At 41.4% G+C, this 19,870-nt stretch overlaps 10 protein-coding genes across 10 annotated transcripts; 5 read left to right on the forward strand and 5 right to left on the reverse strand.

Annotated features, from left to right (window-relative positions):
• Window positions 1–248: 248 nt before the first annotated feature.
• Window positions 249–1,583, reverse strand: LOC108101484 (uncharacterized protein CG1339). The gene is made up of 2 exons (XM_017205832.1): window positions 504–1,583; window positions 249–431 (listed from the first exon to the last, which is right to left on the reverse strand). Exons 1-2 carry the CDS (start codon window positions 1,581–1,583, stop codon window positions 249–251), a joined length of 1,263 nt encoding a protein of 420 aa, XP_017061321.1.
• Window positions 1,584–2,625: 1,042 nt separating this feature from the next.
• Window positions 2,626–3,776, forward strand: LOC108101444 (retinol dehydrogenase 13). The gene is given in 5 exon segments (XM_017205781.1): window positions 2,626–2,705; window positions 2,755–2,816; window positions 2,819–3,014; window positions 3,078–3,494; window positions 3,551–3,776. Coding segments are annotated over 5 exon segments (981 nt in total).
• Window positions 3,777–4,454: 678 nt separating this feature from the next.
• On the forward strand, window positions 4,455–6,571 carry LOC108101602 (retinol dehydrogenase 13-like). The gene is made up of 5 exons (XM_017206016.2): window positions 4,455–4,808; window positions 4,870–5,133; window positions 5,192–5,348; window positions 5,879–6,138; window positions 6,194–6,571. Exons 1-5 carry the CDS (start codon window positions 4,660–4,662, stop codon window positions 6,450–6,452), a joined length of 1,089 nt encoding a protein of 362 aa, XP_017061505.1. The 5' UTR covers window positions 4,455–4,659; the 3' UTR covers window positions 6,453–6,571.
• Window positions 6,572–7,104: 533 nt separating this feature from the next.
• LOC108101603 (retinol dehydrogenase 13-like) lies at window positions 7,105–8,546 on the forward strand. Its single transcript, XM_017206017.2, has 5 exons — window positions 7,105–7,248; window positions 7,361–7,624; window positions 7,683–7,839; window positions 7,892–8,151; window positions 8,207–8,546. Exons 1-5 carry the CDS (start codon window positions 7,181–7,183, stop codon window positions 8,433–8,435), a joined length of 978 nt encoding a protein of 325 aa, XP_017061506.1. The 5' UTR covers window positions 7,105–7,180; the 3' UTR covers window positions 8,436–8,546.
• Window positions 8,547–9,377: 831 nt separating this feature from the next.
• LOC108101582 (retinol dehydrogenase 13) lies at window positions 9,378–10,849 on the forward strand. Its single transcript, XM_017205994.2, has 5 exons — window positions 9,378–9,556; window positions 9,682–9,945; window positions 10,010–10,166; window positions 10,224–10,483; window positions 10,536–10,849. The coding sequence occupies exons 1-5, from the start codon at window positions 9,477–9,479 to the stop codon at window positions 10,765–10,767; spliced, it is 993 nt and encodes a 330-aa protein (XP_017061483.1). The 5' UTR covers window positions 9,378–9,476; the 3' UTR covers window positions 10,768–10,849.
• A 67-nt stretch (window positions 10,850–10,916) lies between these two features.
• Window positions 10,917–12,688, reverse strand: LOC108101581 (dynactin subunit 4). Its single transcript, XM_017205993.2, has one exon. The coding sequence runs from the start codon at window positions 12,600–12,602 to the stop codon at window positions 11,076–11,078; it is 1,527 nt and encodes a 508-aa protein (XP_017061482.1). The 5' UTR covers window positions 12,603–12,688; the 3' UTR covers window positions 10,917–11,075.
• Window positions 12,689–13,655: 967 nt separating this feature from the next.
• LOC108101475 lies at window positions 13,656–14,384 on the reverse strand. The gene is made up of 2 exons (XM_017205821.1): window positions 14,271–14,384; window positions 13,656–14,210 (listed from the first exon to the last, which is right to left on the reverse strand). Exons 1-2 carry the CDS (start codon window positions 14,280–14,282, stop codon window positions 13,836–13,838), a joined length of 387 nt encoding a protein of 128 aa, XP_017061310.1. The 5' UTR covers window positions 14,283–14,384; the 3' UTR covers window positions 13,656–13,835.
• Window positions 14,385–16,970: 2,586 nt separating this feature from the next.
• LOC108101548 (39S ribosomal protein L52, mitochondrial) lies at window positions 16,971–17,658 on the reverse strand. The gene is made up of 3 exons (XM_017205941.2): window positions 17,519–17,658; window positions 17,311–17,462; window positions 16,971–17,254 (listed from the first exon to the last, which is right to left on the reverse strand). Exons 1-3 carry the CDS (start codon window positions 17,565–17,567, stop codon window positions 17,072–17,074), a joined length of 384 nt encoding a protein of 127 aa, XP_017061430.1. The 5' UTR covers window positions 17,568–17,658; the 3' UTR covers window positions 16,971–17,071.
• Window positions 17,659–17,708: 50 nt separating this feature from the next.
• On the forward strand, window positions 17,709–18,603 carry LOC108101547 (respirasome Complex Assembly Factor 1). The gene is made up of 3 exons (XM_017205939.1): window positions 17,709–17,909; window positions 17,965–18,068; window positions 18,136–18,603. The coding sequence occupies exons 1-3, from the start codon at window positions 17,802–17,804 to the stop codon at window positions 18,329–18,331; spliced, it is 408 nt and encodes a 135-aa protein (XP_017061428.1). The 5' UTR covers window positions 17,709–17,801; the 3' UTR covers window positions 18,332–18,603.
• On the reverse strand, window positions 18,600–19,615 carry LOC108101546 (probable U2 small nuclear ribonucleoprotein A'). The gene has a single exon (XM_017205938.1). It carries the CDS (start codon window positions 19,466–19,468, stop codon window positions 18,674–18,676), a length of 795 nt encoding a protein of 264 aa, XP_017061427.1. The 5' UTR covers window positions 19,469–19,615; the 3' UTR covers window positions 18,600–18,673.
• Window positions 19,616–19,870: the final 255 nt, after the last annotated feature.

A 19,870-nucleotide genomic window follows, 5' to 3' on the forward strand; every position in this document is an offset into this window, starting at 1 on the left:
TATTTCATATTTGTGTTATTAAAAATAAATAAACAAATACTACATTGAGCAAAACAAAATTATACTATTATTATTACCTCCTTGTCGATAAGGTCAAGTATGATTGAGCGTACGTCATAAACTATAATTATGTGACTTTTTCCCATTTTATCAGTAAAGAAACACCGCGATTGTAATGAAAATCCAGATGTTTTACGTATTATTTAATTTGTACTTAAGAAGTTTAGCCGCCGACAAGCTATTAGGTTTTACTTATGGGTCACACACTCGCTTATAGATTGGCCACATGATATAGTGTACTGTACAAGCGAAAGTGCCGTTAGTATCACGGTTAAAATATACTCCATGACAAACTGACGATCGCAGGTGGTGCCTAAGATTATCCTATTTTGTAGTGGCTCTAGTTTCTGATGCAGTATTAAAGAGGTATGCTGGAAAATTTGTTACGTCCAGTTATAGGTACATAGTTATAAAAAAACTTCGCAGATTAAAAGGGATTTTACCTCGTTGTCAAGAACAATAACGGCTAGAGTTCGTGGTTTTGCTTTTCTCGTATAAAGCCCTTGAATGATTACAATGAGCTGTTGCAGTTGCAGTTCAGCATCACGAAACCGGTCAGTACACATCCCCAGGATAAGAACATATAGGATCGGAATAAACACAGGTCCCAAACATCCATCTGCAATGATGTAAAGCTTGTTCTCCAGCTCGTCCTCGGCAAAAAGAGTGCACTCGATAAGCAGTTCCATATTGAAGATGCTTGTGAAGATCATCAGGTAAATGGATGTCAAAAGCCAACTCAATTCGTCCTTGATACATTTGTGCAAATTGTTAATGCGGAGATGCAACTCCAGAAGCAAGAACAATCGCCGATGATATTGGCTCTCAATGTCCATTCGGTTCTCATTGTCGTCGATGAAACGCTGCAGAAATCTGATAATGCTGCTGTACCAGCTTAAAAGTATCAGTTGGTACATAAAATATCCAGCGAAGCAGTACTCCAGTAGCACCCAGTAGAGAAAGTTGAGCAGCAGGAAGTAGGAATGGTTCCACAGGGAGTCCAGCAGGATGTAGAGTAACCACAGTTTGCACAGATATACTGTAAGTAGAACTGGATCGCAGCTGTATACCATTCCGATCTTTCGCTCTATCACGCTGGTGATTTTTAGGATCTCGTTTACTATATGCTTCACAAGTCTCCGATCACTTTTTGCGTGCAGAAAGATTACCAAGCGTCGCAGAACGTTGATTCCTATTCCCTGCATAAGAACACTCATGACCAAGTTCTGGGCAGTACTTCCATTCATCAACCTTGTGTAAATGTATATGGCCACTACGAGCACGAAGTAGTGCACATATTGGCCAGCAATTAGCAGTACCTTGATGGCAACCACAATCTTCGACCATATTCGGTGGTGCTGAACTTCCTCCAATTGATTTGAACGCTCATTGTATCGCAACTTAAAGAAGTGGAGTCCGTGGGCGATCGCGTAAATGACCCAAGCACTCCCTTTAAAAATAAAACGATTAACAATCTGCGATGGCTTTTTACGGTGTCGTCGAAAATCATCGTTATTCGACATGGTTCCGCAAGTTAATGAATTTTAGCGAAAGCTTATTTGCCTTCGGTCAGTTAATCGAGTGAAATTTAGGTGTTAATGTCACTCTCATTAATGCAAAGTCCTCAAATTAATCGAAAAGGAATCCACAAAAAAAGTAAGAAAGCTTCCCTTGTTTAGCCGAAATTTGTATACCCTTTCACCTGTGATAAAAATGTGCAGCTCGATTAACACTAATAATGGGCTATTTATTCAAAACAAAATAATTATTGCGGGCACATAACACAACGAGTTTCTATACTTTTATTCGAGCTTATGTAGACAGAGAGTTAGTCTTTTATAAAAATGAGTCAATAGCTTGAGAATGTAAAACAAAGTTTTTAATCTTTATATTTTTTTCCGAAGAAGAACAAAACAAAACTTCACTTATCATAACTTATTTCCTGCATACAACATTTATTAGTAACATTAAGATAAATTAAAAGTCAGTTTACTTTTTTTCTAATCATTTAAATTATTTTAAATCATTCCATTAAAATAAAAACCAAATATGAAATCTTGAATTAGGAGACAGACCAGTTTTACCAAATGTTATTTTGTTAGGTTGCATAGTTTCATTAAATAGGCGTTTGATTTTGACCTTTTACTAAATAAAATCTGTAAGCACTTGATTAAAATTTTTTTTTTAATTATTAAGTAGAAAAGAAAGGTAATTAATTAATTGAAGTTTAAACAAGATAACAAATGGAACAACTCTTTGGACTAACCATTCTTAAAGCTGCAAAAACAAACAAATTATATTATAACAATTATACAAAAAAAAACTCTGCAACTATAAGAGCAAATGCTTAAATTCCCATTACATCAAATTTTGACAAGACAACAATAAGGCCTCAGTATCGTAAACTTTCCGACCTTAAACAATGATCTTTTATACCGGTTCGTATATGTTAATGCCAAGTATGTGCATTCCAAGATTTTGATATTATCTGAATAAAGAAAAGTGTAAGTGCTCCCACCTCACCAGTCGACACTTAAAGCTGGTAGCATTCGGAGCGAAGAAAACATGAGTGGAATCACCGATTACCTGTTAAGCCCGCTGGTGTACGGGTCAGCCCTTTCTGCGATTGGAATATATTTTCTCAGGTGAATTTCAATGACTTTCAACGAAGTTCCTTTAACCTCTGCGCTTTAGGCAATACATGCAAGGAGCCCAATTCACCAAGAAAACTGATGAAGCTGGCCGAGTAGTGATTGTTACTGCAATCAGGGAATTGGTAAGGAAACCGTACTGGAACTGGCTCGCAGGGGAGCCACTATTTATATGGCTTGTCGTAATATGAAAAAATGCGATCAGGCACGTAGAGAGATTATCAATGAGACCAACAACCAAAATGTGTTCTCACGTGAACTGGATCTGAGTTCTATGCAATCTATAAGAAGCTTTGTAGCTAGGTAATTATTGTCCTGATTGCCTTCCAAAACAGTAAAGAAACTTATTCAATTTATTTTATAAAGCTTTAAGCGGGAGCAGAATAATCTTCACATTCTTATCAACAACGCCGGCATGATGGACTGCCCCAAAATGCTAACACAGGACGGGTTTGAAATGCAAATAGGTGTGAATCACATGGGTCACTTCCTGCTCACTCTGCTACTTCTCGATGTCTTGAAGAGTTCCGCACCCAGCAGAATTGTGGTCCTGTCCAGCATGGCCCACCGATTTGGAAGAATCAACAGAGAGGATCTGAACAGCGAAAGGTCCTATGATCAAAAGTTGGCTTACTGCCAGAGCAAGTTAGCCAATATCCTTTTCACCAGGGAGCTGTCCAAGCGCATTAAAGGAACTGGAATCACGGTGAATGCATTACATCCTGGACTAGTAAACACAGAGCTCTTTCGAAACACTTCATTCCTCGGATCGAAGATCGGGAAGTATGTTAATTGTTTGTTGGACGTAATAACGAGATTCATTTATTGTTTTGTTCTAGATTACTTATAGCTCCGCTAATTTGGATTTTTATTAAGACTTCAAAAAGCGGAGCTCAGACGTCCCTGTTTGTAGCTCTAGATCCTGATTTGAAAAATGTATCAGGACAATATTTCAGTGATTGCAAGACAAAAAATGTTGGTTCTGCTGGACAATATGACGATGATGCCGAATTTCTTTGGGCAGAGAGTGAAAGCTGGACTGGTGTTAATACTCGTCACTTCTAATAAGTTTAATTACTAACTAAAATGATGTTATAAAATGTATTAAGCTACATAAAATGTATTAAAGCTTGTGGAATAACATTTTATACAGTGCCACAATTTTATGCATAAAAATAGAAATTTCTCTGTATTTCTTTACTTTTACAAATACCATAAGCTCTTATCTCAGCCGGAAAATGAAGCGATTTAGTTCTAAGAGCTTTATTATCATACAGGTGGTTATCCCGCTCTTAAAACTTTAATAGAACTTGTAGGTGTGCCCCGTGCAAATGGTGATAATTGAATAACGACTGTAACACATGTACAAAAACTGTTGCAGCTCTCCGCTCTCTCGCTATTTTTCCAGTTATATTGTAACAAAATCGGAACGGTTCAGAGAGCAGTGAACGTTACAGCATTTGTATAACAGAATAAAGAAATAGCAAATACTATTCTTAAGAAAGAACATAGCAAGTCCATAACTGCCAGCAGTAAATTTAAAACAATTAATTTAAAAAAGCCAAACTTTTAATAAATAACTTAAAACGAAGCTTCCTGGTTAAGAGACTACCAACGCATTGAAAAAATATGTTTGCAAACAACTATGTAATGCGATAAAATTCGAATTGTGTATTGTAGAACAATGGGTGACATTCCTAAATGAAACCAAAAAATACACTCACTTCTATGTTTTCAAAACATAGTGAATCAATGTGCACTTCCTTTCTAACATTTACAGATATTTTTTGTTTTTAAATTCTTCTCTTCGTGAGTAAGCACTCTAAGATTTCTACAACAGATTGAGCGTAAAGTATTTAAGCGGCAGCGAAACTGTCAAAAACGCACTTGCTGTGAGATTCCAAAACTAGAAACAACTGCTGAACACCTAAAACAATATTCAAGCAAAATGTGCTGTGTCGAGATTTTGCTGTACCCTTTACTTTTGTGCCCGATAATAATATTGTGTTTGGTCTGCCCCATTCTTCTTGGCTCAGTGTTTTTGGGCTTTATTGTCCTAACTCCGGTTGGCATTGGCTTAGCTGCGTATTTTTTAAGGTATTTTAAAATCAATTTACCCAATTCAGAGCTTTCATTAACGTTAATGATCTAATTTCAGAAAATACATGCAGGGCGGACAGTTCACCAAGCAAACAGATGAAACAGGCAAAGTATTTATCGTCACGGGAGCCAACACGGGAATTGGCAAGGAGACAGTCCTGGAGATTGCCAAGCGCGGAGGAACCGTCTATATGGCCTGCAGGGACATGAACCGTTGTGAAAAGGCCCGCCAGGATATCGTCAGGGAGTCAAACAATTCCAACATATTTGCTCGCGAACTGGACTTGAGTTCGCTGGACTCCGTTCGAAAATTCGCTGCTGGGTAAGCATATAAAAATGACTGAGAAACAAATCGTATTTCTACTAAATGCTTTTATTAGTTTCAAAAAAGAGCAGGACAAGCTCCATGTGCTGATCAACAACGCAGGAGTTATGCATTGCCCCAAAACTTTGACCAAGGAGGGCATCGAAATGCAGTTGGGTGTAAATCATATTGGCCATTTTCTGCTTACCCATTTGCTAATGGACGTTTTGAAGGTATTTTGGCGTCTTTTAAGGCTAGCACCACTTACGACTTTTAAATATATATTTAAGCCTATTACAATTTATTTCTTACCTAAATGGCTCAAAGTGTGTCCGCAAAATTTTATGTCGGTCCGGGCAAAATTAAGCGAGAGTTTAAAAGTGGAAAATGTATTTCTTGTACCATCAAAGTTAAAACTTAAAGTGCGTACATTTCGAAAGGATATTTTTAAATCTAAATGACTCATACCAACACAAAAAATTTGTTTAACGTTTTAAAACTAACTTGGCCAAACTTACACCCAATTTTAAATGTCAATATACTCCATGCAAGTTATAAAAAAAAAAAAATTATTAAATCATTAAAATAGTTCTAATGTTTAAAAAGCTAATTAATCTTTTAATAAAACCATTTGCTTAAATGTGTTAAGTTACATACTTTTAATGTAATTAAAAAAATGCTAAGCAACATATACACAGGCCTTTCAAGTAGTCCCAACCCTTAAAATACATTTGTGACCAGTCGTTAACCTTTAAACTCTTAGGAAACTGCACCCAGTCGCATCATAAATGTTTCCAGTCTGGCACACACTCAAGGCACCATTAATATTGGCGATTTGAACAGTGAAAAGTCGTACAGTAGGATCGATGCCTACAGTCAAAGTAAATTAGCCAACGTTTTGTTCACCCGGGAGTTGGCCAAACGCTTGGAGGGAACTGGAGTCACGGTTAATTCCCTTCATCCCGGTGTTGTGGACACCGAGCTGTTGAGAAATTGGAAGATTCTGCAGAACATCTTTGTTCAGTACGTAACAGATTAAGAAAATCTGGTGAATTTGGTAATCATTTTTATGTTTTAGGTTATTGGTCAAGCCTCTGCAATGGACGCTTTTGAAGACACCAAAGAACGGAGCGCAAACATCTCTTTATGCTGCTTTGGATCCCGACTTGAAGGTGGTATCTGGACTTTACTTCAGCGACTGCAAGCCAAAGGATGTGGCTCCTGCTGCCAAGGACGACAACACTGGAAAGTTTCTGTGGGCAGAGAGCGAGAGGTGGACAGGCCTTACCAAATGCTGTGGGGATACAAATTTGCCAGTGTGCAACGTTAAACATTAACTTTGCGATAATATTTTCAATATTAAATATTTTTATATATAGTATTCTTTAAATAACATCCGTGTTAAAAATAATAATTAGCAAGAAGACAAGGAAGTTTAAATACATATATCAAAAGTTTTTGTCGAAATCGGTTAACATTATTATAAAAAAAATGTTTAAGCTTCCTGTCTCATTAACTACTGTGCTTCAAAAAAAAACTGAACAAAGAGGCTTTTCTATGTATGGGGCCGTCCATAAACCTCGTAACGCTAATTTTTGGCTTTTTTGATTCCAATGGTTATGCTCATCAAGAATATGCATAGCGTATATATGTACATACATACTTCTACAAAAAAAAAAAAAAATAAAAATAGTGCCCGATACCAAAGACATATTAGCAATGGTTTTTGTTGTATTTTAATTACAGTTAGCTGATCTGTTCTGATCCTCATTTATAATCTGTTTGCCAGAACCTGACAATGTTTGTTCTCATTGATAATTAGTACGCATACGTTACACTTTCAAACATTGCGAATTGTATTTCACATTTCTCTCTAACTTTTTCGTTCTCTTCTCGTATTTTCGAATTATACTCATCGTGAGTTAGCATGTTATAGCTGTCGTGTATTTTCTCACAGATAGCGCTCGTAGTATTTAAACGACCGCTGTAGACTGCCTAGTTCTCATTTGCTTAGAGGTCTCCCGGCTATAAACTGCTAAACACAACTGATAGAAGCCTAAACAAAATGAGTTGTTTGTTGTGCCCCCTCCTTTTTTGGCCGGCTTTAATCGGCACAGCTGTGTATTTTCTGAGGTAATTTTTGCACGAAATAGTTAAATTTCGAATGAGTAATACTGCAATGACTGGCTATTTTCTGTTTAAACTTTTTGTAGCTAGAGTAAAATATTAACATACCTAATTTCAGAAAATACATGCAGGGCGGAACGTTCACCAAGCAAACAGATGAAACAGGCAAAGTATTTATCGTCACGGGAGCCAACACGGGAATTGGCAAGGAGACAGTCCTGGAGATTGCCAAGCGCGGAGGAACCGTCTATATGGCCTGCAGGGACATGAACCGATGTGAAAAGGCCCGCCAGGATATCGTCAGGGAGTCAAACAATACCAACATATTTGCTCGCGAACTGGACTTGAGTTCGCTGGACTCCATTCGAAAATTCGCTGCTGGGTAAGCATATAAGAATGACAGAGAAACAAATCTTATTTCTACTAAATGCTTTTATTAGTTTCAAAAAAGAGCAGGACAAGCTCCATGTGCTAATCAACAATGCAGGAGTTATGCATTGCAAAAAATCTTTGACCAAGGACGGTTTCGAAATGCAGTTGGGTGTAAATCATATGGGACATTTCCTGCTTACGCACTTGTTGCTGGACGTTTTGAAGGTATTGACAGCCTAAAAGGTTTTTAACATTTTGTTAACCTTATGCTCCTTAGAAAACTGCACCCAGTCGCATCGTAAATGTTTCCAGTCTGGCACATACACAGGGCACCATTAATACTGGAGATTTGAACAGTGAAAAGTCGTACAGTAGGATCGATGCCTACAGCCAAAGCAAGTTGGCCAACGTTCTATTCACAAGGGAATTGGCCAAACGCTTGGAGGGAACTGGAGTCACAGTCAATTCCCTTCATCCTGGTGCTGTGAACACTGAGCTTCAGAGGAATTGGGAGTTTTTGGATTATGCCTTCGTCCAGTAAGTGATAAGTGAAGAAGATCTGGTGCATAAGGTAATCATTTTCGTTTTTTAGGCTTTTGCTCAATCCTCTGCAATGGGTATTCTTCAAGACAGCAAAGAACGGAGCGCAGACTACTCTATACGCTGCTTTGGATCCTGAGTTGAAGGAGGTATCTGGACTCTACTTCAGCGACTGCAAGCCAAAGGATGTGGCACCTGCTGCCAAGGACGACAAAACCGCAAAGTTTCTGTGGGCAGAGAGCGAGAAGTGGACAGGCGTCAATACTTCCAAAGTAGACTAAAAATTATACCTCTTCCTTCAACCTCCATTTTATTATTTATTATTTTTATGATTAGTAAACAAAAAATTACAAGATACGTTATACTGAATTAAAGGATTGATTTTTAATGAACAGTTCATTCAACAATTTCCTATAACCGTTTAATTTTCTGGTACGATGTTTGGGGTTTAGGATTCTGAAAATGCTATCATAACTTCGAGAGTAACAATAATATAACATAAACAATTAATGGTTCGGTGAGTGGCATTGTTGTAGCTCGATACTAACTAATGCTAGTTTATTTTGGGCTAGGTTAAGGTTAAATCATACAAATTACAACTTAAACAAATTTATTATAAAAACTCGATAAATAGCTGCACACAACAAGTTACCATCTCTTATAGCTTTAACTTGTTTATTTTTCATTTTACTTTATTTTCTTATATTATTTTTATTAAAAAATGCGGATAAAATCGGTAATAAAATATGCTTTGATTTTGGGTACCACATTTGTTTATTAAAATATTCAGGAAATGCTGAAGTAGGGCAAGGAATAACTGGTAGCTATTTGATATGCACGTTCGACTTTTGAATTCGTTGTTCTTAACTCGATAGTCGTACGTTTTAAAATTTAAATGTTCCAAAACGTACTTTTACCGATAGCAGTATATAGCTACGCGTCTCTTTACCACCATAAAATACCAAATGATTGCGTCAAACAGTAATTAACAAAATTCCTTTGTGGGATTACATTTATTTGCTTATATATACATATATATACATATATTTCCCCTTTATCAATCAACAAATACGAATCGATCGGAATAATAAAGAGCTTTCTCTCTTAGCCTCTCTTTGCCTTCTCTTCAAGCAAGAACATTTTCTGATTTTCCCCATTTCACTTTACACTCAGAGAGAAAAAGCTGTTTCATAATTTGGCGTAGTAGTCGGGTTCGTATAAATACAACAGCTGCTGTGCTGTTCAAGCTAACTTGCTCGCCTTCATCGAAGGAATTAATATCTTCCAGAACCCAAAAAAAAACAGAGTTAAAATTATTTAAAATGGGCTGTTTTATCGACTGTTTATTAAGCCCATTAATACTGTGGCCGGCTATAATCGGGGTGTCCATCTACCTCTTGAAGTAAGTTTCCCAAACATGTTCTGGAAATTATGAAATGCGCAATGACGAAGCAGTCGTGAGTCGCAATAGTGATTGCAGAGATAGATAAGGGCTTGCAGCTATGTAATTCCTACTGGTATTTTTAGGGAGTACATGCAGGGTGGCAAGTTCACAAAGAACACCGATGAAACCGGCAAGGTATTTATTGTCACGGGAGCCAACACGGGAATCGGCAAGGAGACAGCTCTGGAGATCGCCAGACGCGGCGGAACCGTCTATATGGCTTGCAGGGACTTGAACCGATGCGAAAGAGCGCGTAAGGAAATCGTCAAAGAGACAAATAATCAGAATGTATTCTCCCGAGAGCTCGACTTAAGCTCCCAGGACTCGATCCGTGCATTTGTAGCAGGGTAAGCTTGTAAGAAATGGTATTTAAGAGTTCACCTCCTATTAAACGGTTCCCTTATAAATTAGCTTCAAGAAGGAGCAGAATAAGCTAGATGTCCTGATCAACAACGCCGGTGTGATGCGTTGTCCAAAGACGTTAACTAAGGAAGGCATTGAATTGCAGTTGGGTGTAAACCATATTGGGCATTTTTTGCTGACTAACTTGCTGCTCGATTTGTTGAAGGTAAAGGATGACATTCATAAATTTCGATTTGAGATAACACTTGGGTAAATTTTCCAGAAATCGGCTCCTAGTCGCATAGTCGTCGTTTCCAGCCTGGCCCATGCACGTGGCTCTATTAATGTGGCCGATTTAAATAGCGAGAAGACCTATGATGAGGGACTAGCCTATAGCCAGAGCAAGCTGGCCAATGTCCTTTTCACTAGGGAACTAGCAACGCGCTTAGAAGGTAGTGGAGTCACGGTCAATTCTCTTCATCCTGGTGTTGTGGACACTGAGCTGGGAAGGAACTGGGCCTTCTTCCAGACCAACTTGGTGCAGTAAGTGGGGAGTAAAAAGAAAAAATGTTGTTAGTAATATTCCAATCTTTAGGTACTTCATCAAGCCAATGATTTGGCCGCTTTTGAAGACACCTAAAAGCGGAGCACAGACATCCCTTTATGCCGCTCTGGATCCGGAACTGAAGGATGTGACTGGATTGTACTTCAGCGACTGCAAGCCCAAGACTGTTGCTCCTGCAGCTTTAGACAAAGCTATAGGAAAGTTCCTGTGGACTGAGAGCGAAAAGTGGACTGGATTGGATAAGCCCGACAGCCAAAAATGAAACTGATGAGCCGATACCGAAGTGAAAAAGTTTATTCCGAGACCAAAACTCCTAAAATAAAAAACGCAACTGATAAACGAGAGGGACTAAAGTTTAAACTTGTAAATACGATCAATGGACTGTGCCCGTTACACCTGGAAAAGATAAGGTTGCAGATGTTAAAGATCCCGAGTAGGGTTTATTCAATTTTAATACCAGCGGCTTTTTCACGATTATTAATAAATAAATAATTTCCTAGCTTTCAAAAAGCATTTTTTAGGTTTCTGATAAGTTCGATTAGTATTCCATTCAGCTTATGAGTTTATAATTCAGTTGGCCTTGTGCTCAGTTGCCCCCGCGTTTATGAACACCCTCGAATTGAGTGCATGAGTGGTGGGCTCCTTCTTCTCAGGCGCATTGGCTACGGTGTTAACGTACGTGTACTGCATGAAGAAGCCAAGCACAACGTTTGTGCTCGGAGGAAGCTCCTTTGCCGGTGTGAACTGCAGCCTTAAGAGAACCTTGTTGCCCTTTCGCCAAACAATGAACTTGGGCTCCTCGGTGGGCAGCTGCACATACTCGTCAAACTCCTTGGAGTCATCGCGTTGGCTGAGCACAAACTCACTTTCCAGCGGAACAATCTCGGCATTAGACACATCTGTCACCTCACGCTTTACCTCTCGAGTAGAATTCTGACGCGACAAGGTGATGCCAACAGCCTTGAGTAGTGGTGAGGAAGAAATCGGTTCCTCCAGTTGCGGATCCTCCGGAGGAGCTGTAGTTAATAATCGAATAGTCATGTCGTACATCGTCGGATTGGTTAGCTTCAGCAGAATGGCGTTGCTCTTGCCAGGAATCAGCGGTTGCTCGCAGCGCACCATCACCACTTCGGGAACATGGTAGCTGGCAAAAAGCTGGATGCGATACTTGATCGACGTTGGATGATACTCCGGCTTGATCAGATTGTGCTCGCACTGGCGGCAGCGCAGAGATCGCTTGATCCACAGCGATCGCCGTTGCGGATAAAGACTGCCAACAGCCGTGGGCTGATCGGCAGGTTGGCTGTGACGTTGGGCAATGGTCGTGACATTGCGCAAGTTCAGCGGTTCCGTGAAGATGTTTGCCGGCAGACCCTCCACCTCCGCCGTGGCCACCGCCGGCGTAATCACGGCCTTGGCCTTGGGCACTTTGTCGTTCCAGCCGATCTGGCGGCGAATGAGTGAAACGGTTAGGCCAGTGCGATCCGTCAAGCTGGGAAACTTGTGCTGCTTTGGCGCCTTACGCCGCATGAACTCCAGTTTCTCCTGCTTCTCCTGCAGCACCACCGCCTGGAAGTATTCAACCAGGGCATTGAATCGCGCCTGGTACAGACACTCGTTGTCCGGCCAGGTGCCCGTGGCCACGCCCTGGTCGGGAATGCCCACGTCTCGCGTAGTCCAGCGGCATGAGAGGCACGACAGATAGTACATCTTCTTGGTGGTGGGCACCGCAGAGGGTTTGCTGCTTGCCGGGACAGGGGGCGGGGTTTCGGCCGTGGAGTCTCCATCCTTTGCTTCTTTGACTTCCTTCGCCTCCTCTGTCTTGCGCACCACTGGGACTGTAGAGGCTCTGGCCGACAGAGTGTGCTGGCAGCAGGGACAGTCGAAGCAGTTGGCGCAGCAGTTTTTCTTGTGCCGCGCCTCCGTGGAAGGGATATTCTCCAGGCAATTTGAGCAGAAGTGCGACTCGATCTCGTGCGTCACGCAGAAGCCACAGCGCAGCTTGGGGCAGTGGCGACAGAAGAAGAGCTTGTTGATCGGATTCAGGATGCCACAGGAGCACGCGTACTTAACGGGACTTGGTTGCATGAAGCTCATCGTTGACGACGCTGATTTTTCCCTGCTTCCTTTGTAAATTTGCAAATCTCTCTTTCTCCTCTTCTTCTTTCACAAATGACGACAGCTGACATATCGATAGATCGATGTTTCATTGGCCAGTCACGACTAGCGCTGAACAACACTACACATTGGGAGGTAATTTCAATTTTTGTTATCACCACCTGTTATCACGACTTAAGATTTAAATCTGTAAGGTGATAATATTTAGTAAGGAAAAACTAAACTTATATTTTGAACAGTAGAATACTACACTCTTTTACTAAGTTTGGTTGAATTCAATAAAAGCTGACTTAACTACTTTAAATAATTACATTAAATATGCAAAATATTTGCTTAATTTTATTTTGCTATTTCTTTCTGTGATAAAAAATGCAATTATTGTTGCAGCGACGTATTCAATTGTGCAACTATTACAAAGTAAAACTTGGGTAAACTTGTCCTACTATTAAATTTGTACTAATTTTTTTATGATTTTGTATTTATGATTTACGGACCCGCTGATAAAAAATATGATTTTGGTTTACGCATATATTTTATTTTAAACGATCACATCATCAAGAAAAGTTTACTGTACATCAAGTATAAATAATAACAAATGCCATTCTGATTTTATTAAATCGCCTAAGTGGTCAATTAGCACCAAATCGTCAAATTAAATAGACACTTTGCGGCTCATCAAGTTCTCTACGGCACTTTTCATTAAATCGTGGGGGCGTTATCCATGAATGCGTTTCCTGGCAAGCTATATGTTCGGTTATAAGTTACTAGAACGTTTAGTTTGTTTTCGATCTTTCTGAGGATTTTAATTCACAACAACATACCTTTAATAACCGAATAAATCCGAATAGGCAGCAGAGAATTATTGCTGTTTCTCAACTGTAAATTACAATCCCGATCTGCGTGTCGCCATTGTTTCTAAAAATAAATTTTAATTTTGTTTTTACGATTTCCATTTCGTGTGGTTAGCTCTTTAACCGCAAAAAATAATTATTTTGTTGGTAAATTATTTCAACAATTTGCGTATATATTTAGTAGGTTTTGGGTATATAAATATAATTTGGTCATCAATTTGGCCGCGTATAAAATATAGATAATAGTATAAGGTACTTTTTGGTGTGGGAGCCACGCGACTAATACTACGACTAAGCCTATTCTAATCATCCTCAGTCTGTACTCTCAGTCCCGGCAGATGGACCGTGAGATGGTCATCTTCTAGCCGAAGAAGTTGGGCACAAAGAGCTTCTTGCGCTTGGTCTTCGTCTGGCGGACTCGCACAATCGGGGTGAACTTGACATTGTGGGGCAGGGCTCCGCTCTCCGAGATGCCGTCTTCGCGGCGTGTGTATCCAGCACTGGCGGCCACCGGGGCAATGTACCCATCGTCCACATAGTAGTAGCCCGGGCTGAGCTTCTTGAGGCGGTTATCCGTGAGGGGTTTTCCGTAGCTCAGGGCGTAGGAACCACTGTCATAGCGATCTGTGTCGTAGGTCTCGTAGCTATCCAGGTCGTAATAGGTAGGCTTGGCACTGGACTGCGACACTTTGCAGATGATGATGCTAATCAGCAGGCAGACGCAAGAGTACAATTGCTACAGGGGAGAAAAACCGAGTTAGCTGGATTCTCTGGGATATATCATATATCATATTACCTTAAGGTCCATTGTGTTTCTTGTTTTAAACTGGTTTTTATCTGGAAAATCTTGTTTGGGCAGTGGAGTATTATCCTTTGATTTTTGGCAGGCGATTGATCTGATTGCTCTGAACGACTGGTGTGTTCTGTGTGCTTGACTGTGGAGAACCCTTTCCTTATATACGCACCGCTCGCCATATTCGCACCCAAACGTGAAAATTTGCTTTCGGGTCGGGCCGATGCTTTAATTGTGACGCAAGTCCGGAGGAAACGCAGCGACATTTTTGACAAACTCTCTTCGGTTTTCGCAATCCGTTCCGTCGACGTCTGGGTTTTGCGCATGCGCGGATGCTGTGACTTGGCAAACAACTCTGTGTGTCTTATCTCTGTGGGACCCGCCGGGACAAAAAGCTCTAATTGCCGGAGCACTGTTTCGGTTAGCGTGGAGCCAGTTTGGTTCGGAAAAGTTTTTACAATGCGGAAAGATACGGTCCCCCAGAATTTGCCCATTGTCTGGGACTATTTTGTTTTGATTTAGACTAATCAAAGTTATTAATTTGTTTTTTGGCGCTCTGACGTCGTCAGTGAATGGACGAAAGTAATTAGGGGCTTTCTGCGTTTGACTTTCGGTTGGAAAGGTTTTCGGGCACACGGCGTATGAGTAATATGTGTACCAGGCGCTGTGATCGCCGGGTGGTAATTTTTGTGTGGTCACACGCTAAGTCTAAATCCAGACTTCAAATGTCGTTGTAATGAAATTCGGCGTTTTTATAAAAATCAGCATAGACACGCAAATAGGACGGCGTCTATAAATACGGCTGACTTTAAAAATACATATGAAACCGCAATGGTTCATGTCACGGTAATTAATTCACCGTAAAAATGTGGCCGGCTGACTCAGGAAGTGATAAATACCGCAATTTTCTAGAAAAACATGAGTGGCTTTCGGGAGCAGGGAAATAATTAACAAACCAACTCGACCCGCCTGAGGTGGGGGTTTTCATTGAGGCTTTAAAAAAGGGGCATGACTTCAGTTTGTGGGGCCTGCACTCAAAGAGAAGATGAATCAAAGGCCTCTGCCAACTAGACTTTTGTAACGCATCGTTTAGCTAGACTTTTGTATCGCATCGTTTAGCAGGCCAATTTGAGGAAGAGACCTGGACCCAAACCAATTTGCACTTGTTTATCGCAGACCGTTTCCAAAAGTTTCGGTCGTAAATATAAACCCGCTAATTAAATAAATTTATACAATTATATAAATATAAATCCCGGGCTGAAGCTGGGGCAATAACAAATTTCAGTTGTTTTCCACAACATCACCTTTTTCCATGCCATTTTACTGGGGGTAAATATTTTTGCACACCCAAAACATCGTCAACAACAACAAAAAGGTGTGAGATTTGCCAGAGATAAAGGAAACATAAACAATCCAGTTGGATTCAGATCGCATTACGTATACGCACGATTGGTTGCATTTAAGCTCAGCGCAGCGATTTCTGCCTTTTGATTGAGAGCTCCAGCGCTCACGTTTTTCTTTTATTTTTGTCACACCCACTAGGCACTGAAAACTTGAAAGACTGTGCCAAATTTCATACTACTCGGCTAATTTCTGCAAGAAGTGCGACAAACATTCTGCACTCCAAGCGATCGCCAAGTGACTATCATCTGCTTAGAAAATTTCCTCAGACTTGATTTCTTTGTTAGCTGGATGTGCGAACGTAAATAGCTAAATTTGCACCCTGCAATATTTTAATATTTACAGTGGCACATTATCCGTTTATTTAATTGCCACTTTTACCAATTTCAGCCTGGTGTGAGTTGGCAGTAACAAAGAGTTATGGAAATTTTTATGTCTGCCACCTAGGGGATCGATGAATCTTTAGTTGTGTTGATGTTTTTTCGGGAAGTGTGAAGCCCAGCAAAGTCGGATGTTTCCGAACCCTAATTTAGGCTAAATAGGCTGTTTAAAGCTTTAAGAAACCATGCCTTTACTTAATTTTTCGAAAACACGCCTAAGTGGAGCACGTTTTTTGTGGGCTTTATTATTCGGCTACTTGGCTTTTAAAGGCTCGATCAGCCGAATCGAAGGCAAACATTTGCGTGCCGTGCAAAATTCTTGATATCCTAACCGAAAAGTCAAACACTCGGAAAAACAAGGGAGCCCCACTGGCAAGGTGCGCAAATATTTGGCTGGTAAACGATGGTACATATTTACTGATAAAGGCAAACAAAACAAATGATATTTGCTCCGCTTGGCTGCCATCGCTGGCACGATCGATTTGTAAATCTCTCCAGGCTGCCCCACTGGGATGTGTGCCACATTGCGCAGGCCGGAAGATGACAAATTCAGGCTGTAAATGACCTTGGACAATTGCTTACACATAAACAAAAGTCTCCCGACTTCCTTGTTTACCCAAATAGTTTGAGGACTGACTCGAATACGCGAGCGTAAGCCTTCTATTAGCAGCTTATGTGTGAATGGGGAGCCCACTCCCACCTCAAGGGCTAATCTTATGCCCCTCGGAAAAAGCGGGAGGCGCTTTCAACTTGCCCAATTGTCAGGACACGTTAGTTCAGAATGTGCGTCACAAGCGTTTTAACACTTAATTAAAGTGCGGCAGGTGAGTCGCACAGATGCAATTAAATCCTCATTAGCGTTTCGTCTAATGAACCGTTGACTGCGCCACGCTTGCCATTTGGAAAACGTTTTTAAAACGTGTTTTGGGCAAACATGTGTCCACATCACAAGACCATCGTATATTATCGTCTCCATTCACTAAGCGACTTATCATAAACATGTACAAGCTAATGTTTGGGAAACTACTTCTTGAGAAGCAGGTGGCCCTTGGGCTTCAGTTTGTTCTGGATGAGGCGCTGTTTTTCAGATGCGGCAGCCTCCTTTAGCCGTTCATGCCGCTGCTTGGCGAATTCCAGCTCCCCACTTAGCTCAACGATCTTTGTGGCAATCTCCTGTTGTTTCAGCAGTCGTCTCTTTTGGTTGGCCTAAAAAACATGGGAGTGTTAAGATGAAATCTGTGTCGCTTAAGGTCTATACACACTCCCAGGGGCGTAGGTCTTCCATCAAGGTACGTAAAGTCTGGCAAATTGGTGAGCGGGCCAAAAGCATTCGGGTTTTCCGGCAATCCCTTGCCTGCACGCCACTTTTGATCGATGGATCGAGCGGCCGTAAGAGCAATGCCCCTCTGAGTTACTGTAATGCAGACATTTTATGAATTATAATAAATTTTACAAAGCAAAATAAGTCACCTGTAGCTGTGGCAGTTTTAGCCAGGCAATTCCTTGTGATTTGCAGCATTTTTTTATTAAAATTTAACAAGTAGAATAGAAAAAATTAATTCACATAACCAAACAGCTGATAGCAGGGTTGCCAGCGTAGCCCATATTATAGATAAAGAGCTGCCAATAACGATTCCGAATTTCCTCAGCCCACGATAGTATCGCAAATATCGGCTTTGGTTCCAGCACTAGGCTCTGAAAAAAATTAATTACAAATTATTTAAAGTGAATTGGGTCAAAGCTGAATCAAATTATGGCCACAAAAACGAGTACGATTGAGCGCAACGGGCACCCGGCCAAAACCTCAACGTTGCGGGAAATTTGGGCGCGCGCCATCACAAAATCGGAGTGGGAGGACAAGGTGAGCAAAGTTCCAGATCGTAAAACCCGCATGCTAATTCCCTCGGTCCCCGCAGGAGGAGTTTCTGGACGTGATCTATTGGTCTCGGCAGGTATTTGGCATCTTTCTAGGAGTCATCTGGGGCATAGTGCCGCTTAAAGGTTTTCTGGGCCTCGTACTGTGAGTACCTATAACCTATAAATAGCCGAAACAGTCACTTCATTTGACCCTCCACTCTGTCTTCCAGATTCGCCGGCATTAGCTGTGGGATCGTCTACTTATACGCCATAAATTTCCAGAACGTGGACGAGGATGCCTACGGAGGCGTTTGGGAGCTGGTCAAAGAGGGATTTATGACGTCGTTCGCCGGGTTTTTGGTCACGTGGATCATCTTTTACACGGGTCTGCACTACGACACCATAATGGCGGCGAAAGGGTCTTAATAGCACCGCCTAGCCATATCAGACTCCAGGAGCCACATCCCGATTCCCGTTCTTTTTAAATAAGCCAGCCCAGCGTCCTCCTGTTTTGTCCCCTTTGTACTCGCTGTAGATTGTTAAACTTTTAGCCAATTACGTTCATGTAAATGCATTTCTACGGTGGCCAAGTTTCCCAGCTCTTTCCGTGAAAGATCCTGCGGCCGGCAGCCTTAGTTGAGAACAAAAGATACTATATATATTTGTGTATGTCCAGAATGCAGAATACGATGAATCAACTTGTGGAGGTGTTTTATTATAAAATGTTGGTGTACGATTATAAGGTGTCTGACGGATGTACGGCGGATTCTAGTATTCCATGGCCACGTCGCCAGAGCCGTTGTGCCCCGCTCCGTTCTGCGGCGTCTCCTGCTCGTGTTGAAATTTCTCTGGCAGCTGGCCGCTCTGCAGGATTTGCGACAGCCGCTCCACCTCCGCCAGCGAGCTGGCCCTCTTAATGGCCTCGCGGATGCGCTGCATGTCCTCCGGATTGGCCAGTCGTCCGCCGTCCGATCCTCTTCCTTTTCCAGTCCCCGCCTCGGCCGCCAGAGCAGCGGCGGCGCTCATCTTTGACTTCCGGCTAACCTCCTTCAGCATGTCCTTTCCCTGCTTGGTGCGAAAGAACTCCTGTGCCGCCTGGCGATCCTTCTGCTTAATCTTCCGAAAGTCGAGCAGCCGCAGCTGCGGGAACTTAAAGGCCATGTACTCCCGGTAATTGGGTTTCGTGGATACCGGATTGATGAGCAGGCAAACGGTGTCCAGCTTTGAGAATGCGGTCAGTGGCTCCAAGTCACTCAGCTCCTGGAGGTTGTTGCCAGTGAGAATAATTGAACTCAGATTTGGCACCGCATCCTCCAGTCCCTCGCTGATACGCAAGATACGGTTGTTGTTCAGCAGCAGGCATTTCAGACGAGGCAGGTGCGGCAGGTTGTCCAGCTTGCGCAGGTCGTTGTCCGAGAGATCAATTGTGTCGAACTGGTCTAAGGTAGCGCCCAGGTTTTCGATCTGTGGAATCTTGTAGCCGCGCAAATCCAGCTCACGCTCCCGGCACGGGTTTATGTACTGCATTGACTGGTTGATCAGCTCCGGCGTTAGTTTCACCATCGTGGCAGTGCTTGTAATCCGTGTTCGAGTTCAAGGACCCTTTTTATTGTAATCTTCGGTTTATTTTTCCAAAACGCCGAAAAAACAATTCGCAGCTAAGGTTCTTGAAAATATATTAGCGATGGGCAAATATTCGAGTTTTAATATCGCAAAAAATGTTCATGTCAAAATACCAAAACTACCAAAGATTTTTGCTGAAGTTCACGTATATTGTTGCGCTGGTCACACTGTATTTTAGTTTTGAGTGATGTGAGTTAACATAGTTAACATAGGCGAAAATTGTGGAGAAGTCAACGTAAATAGGAAATGGAGTGGCTTTTTGAGACATTTTTAAAATGTCACCACTTTGTGAATCACCTTCCAGTTGAAATTGAAGTGATGTTAGCTAACATTTTTCCGATA

Source organism: Drosophila ficusphila, unplaced genomic scaffold (assembly GCF_018152265.1).
Source record: "Drosophila ficusphila isolate 14025-0441.05 unplaced genomic scaffold, ASM1815226v1 contig_414, whole genome shotgun sequence".
NCBI lineage: Eukaryota > Metazoa > Arthropoda > Insecta > Diptera > Drosophilidae > Drosophila > Drosophila ficusphila.

Bases quoted from the DNA above. Each gene is read 5' to 3' on its own strand.
- LOC108101602 (XM_017206016.2), top strand. From the start codon at position 4,660: ATGTGCTGTGTCGAGATTTTGCTGTACCCTTTACTTTTGTGCCCGATA. The intron at 4,809-4,869 runs GTATTTTAAAAT...ATCTAATTTCAG, and splicing joins TTAGCTGCGTATTTTTTAAG to AAAATACATGCAGGGCGGAC. The intron at 6,139-6,193 runs GTACGTAACAGA...TTTATGTTTTAG, and splicing joins CTGCAGAACATCTTTGTTCA to GTTATTGGTCAAGCCTCTGC.
- LOC108101548 (XM_017205941.2), bottom strand. From the start codon at position 17,567: ATGCTGCAAATCACAAGGAATTGCCTGGCTAAAACTGCCACAGCTACA. The intron at 17,463-17,518 runs GTGACTTATTTT...TCTGCATTACAG, and splicing joins TAAAACTGCCACAGCTACAG to TAACTCAGAGGGGCATTGCT. The intron at 17,255-17,310 runs GTGTGTATAGAC...CATGTTTTTTAG, and splicing joins GAAGACCTACGCCCCTGGGA to GCCAACCAAAAGAGACGACT.
- LOC108101603 (XM_017206017.2), top strand. From the start codon at position 7,181: ATGAGTTGTTTGTTGTGCCCCCTCCTTTTTTGGCCGGCTTTAATCGGC. The intron at 7,625-7,682 runs GTAAGCATATAA...TGCTTTTATTAG, and splicing joins ATTCGAAAATTCGCTGCTGG to TTTCAAAAAAGAGCAGGACA. The intron at 7,840-7,891 runs GTATTGACAGCC...TATGCTCCTTAG, and splicing joins TGTTGCTGGACGTTTTGAAG to AAAACTGCACCCAGTCGCAT.
- LOC108101546 (XM_017205938.1), bottom strand. From the start codon at position 19,468: ATGGTGAAACTAACGCCGGAGCTGATCAACCAGTCAATGCAGTACATA.
- LOC108101581 (XM_017205993.2), bottom strand. From the start codon at position 12,602: ATGAGCTTCATGCAACCAAGTCCCGTTAAGTACGCGTGCTCCTGTGGC.
- LOC108101547 (XM_017205939.1), top strand. From the start codon at position 17,802: ATGGCCACAAAAACGAGTACGATTGAGCGCAACGGGCACCCGGCCAAA. The intron at 17,910-17,964 runs GTGAGCAAAGTT...CGGTCCCCGCAG, and splicing joins AATCGGAGTGGGAGGACAAG to GAGGAGTTTCTGGACGTGAT. The intron at 18,069-18,135 runs GTGAGTACCTAT...TCTGTCTTCCAG, and splicing joins GGTTTTCTGGGCCTCGTACT to ATTCGCCGGCATTAGCTGTG.
- LOC108101582 (XM_017205994.2), top strand. From the start codon at position 9,477: ATGGGCTGTTTTATCGACTGTTTATTAAGCCCATTAATACTGTGGCCG. The intron at 9,557-9,681 runs GTAAGTTTCCCA...TGGTATTTTTAG, and splicing joins GTGTCCATCTACCTCTTGAA to GGAGTACATGCAGGGTGGCA. The intron at 9,946-10,009 runs GTAAGCTTGTAA...CTTATAAATTAG, and splicing joins ATCCGTGCATTTGTAGCAGG to CTTCAAGAAGGAGCAGAATA.
- LOC108101484 (XM_017205832.1), bottom strand. From the start codon at position 1,583: ATGTCGAATAACGATGATTTTCGACGACACCGTAAAAAGCCATCGCAG. The intron at 432-503 runs GTAAAATCCCTT...CAAATTTTCCAG, and splicing joins TTATTGTTCTTGACAACGAG to CATACCTCTTTAATACTGCA.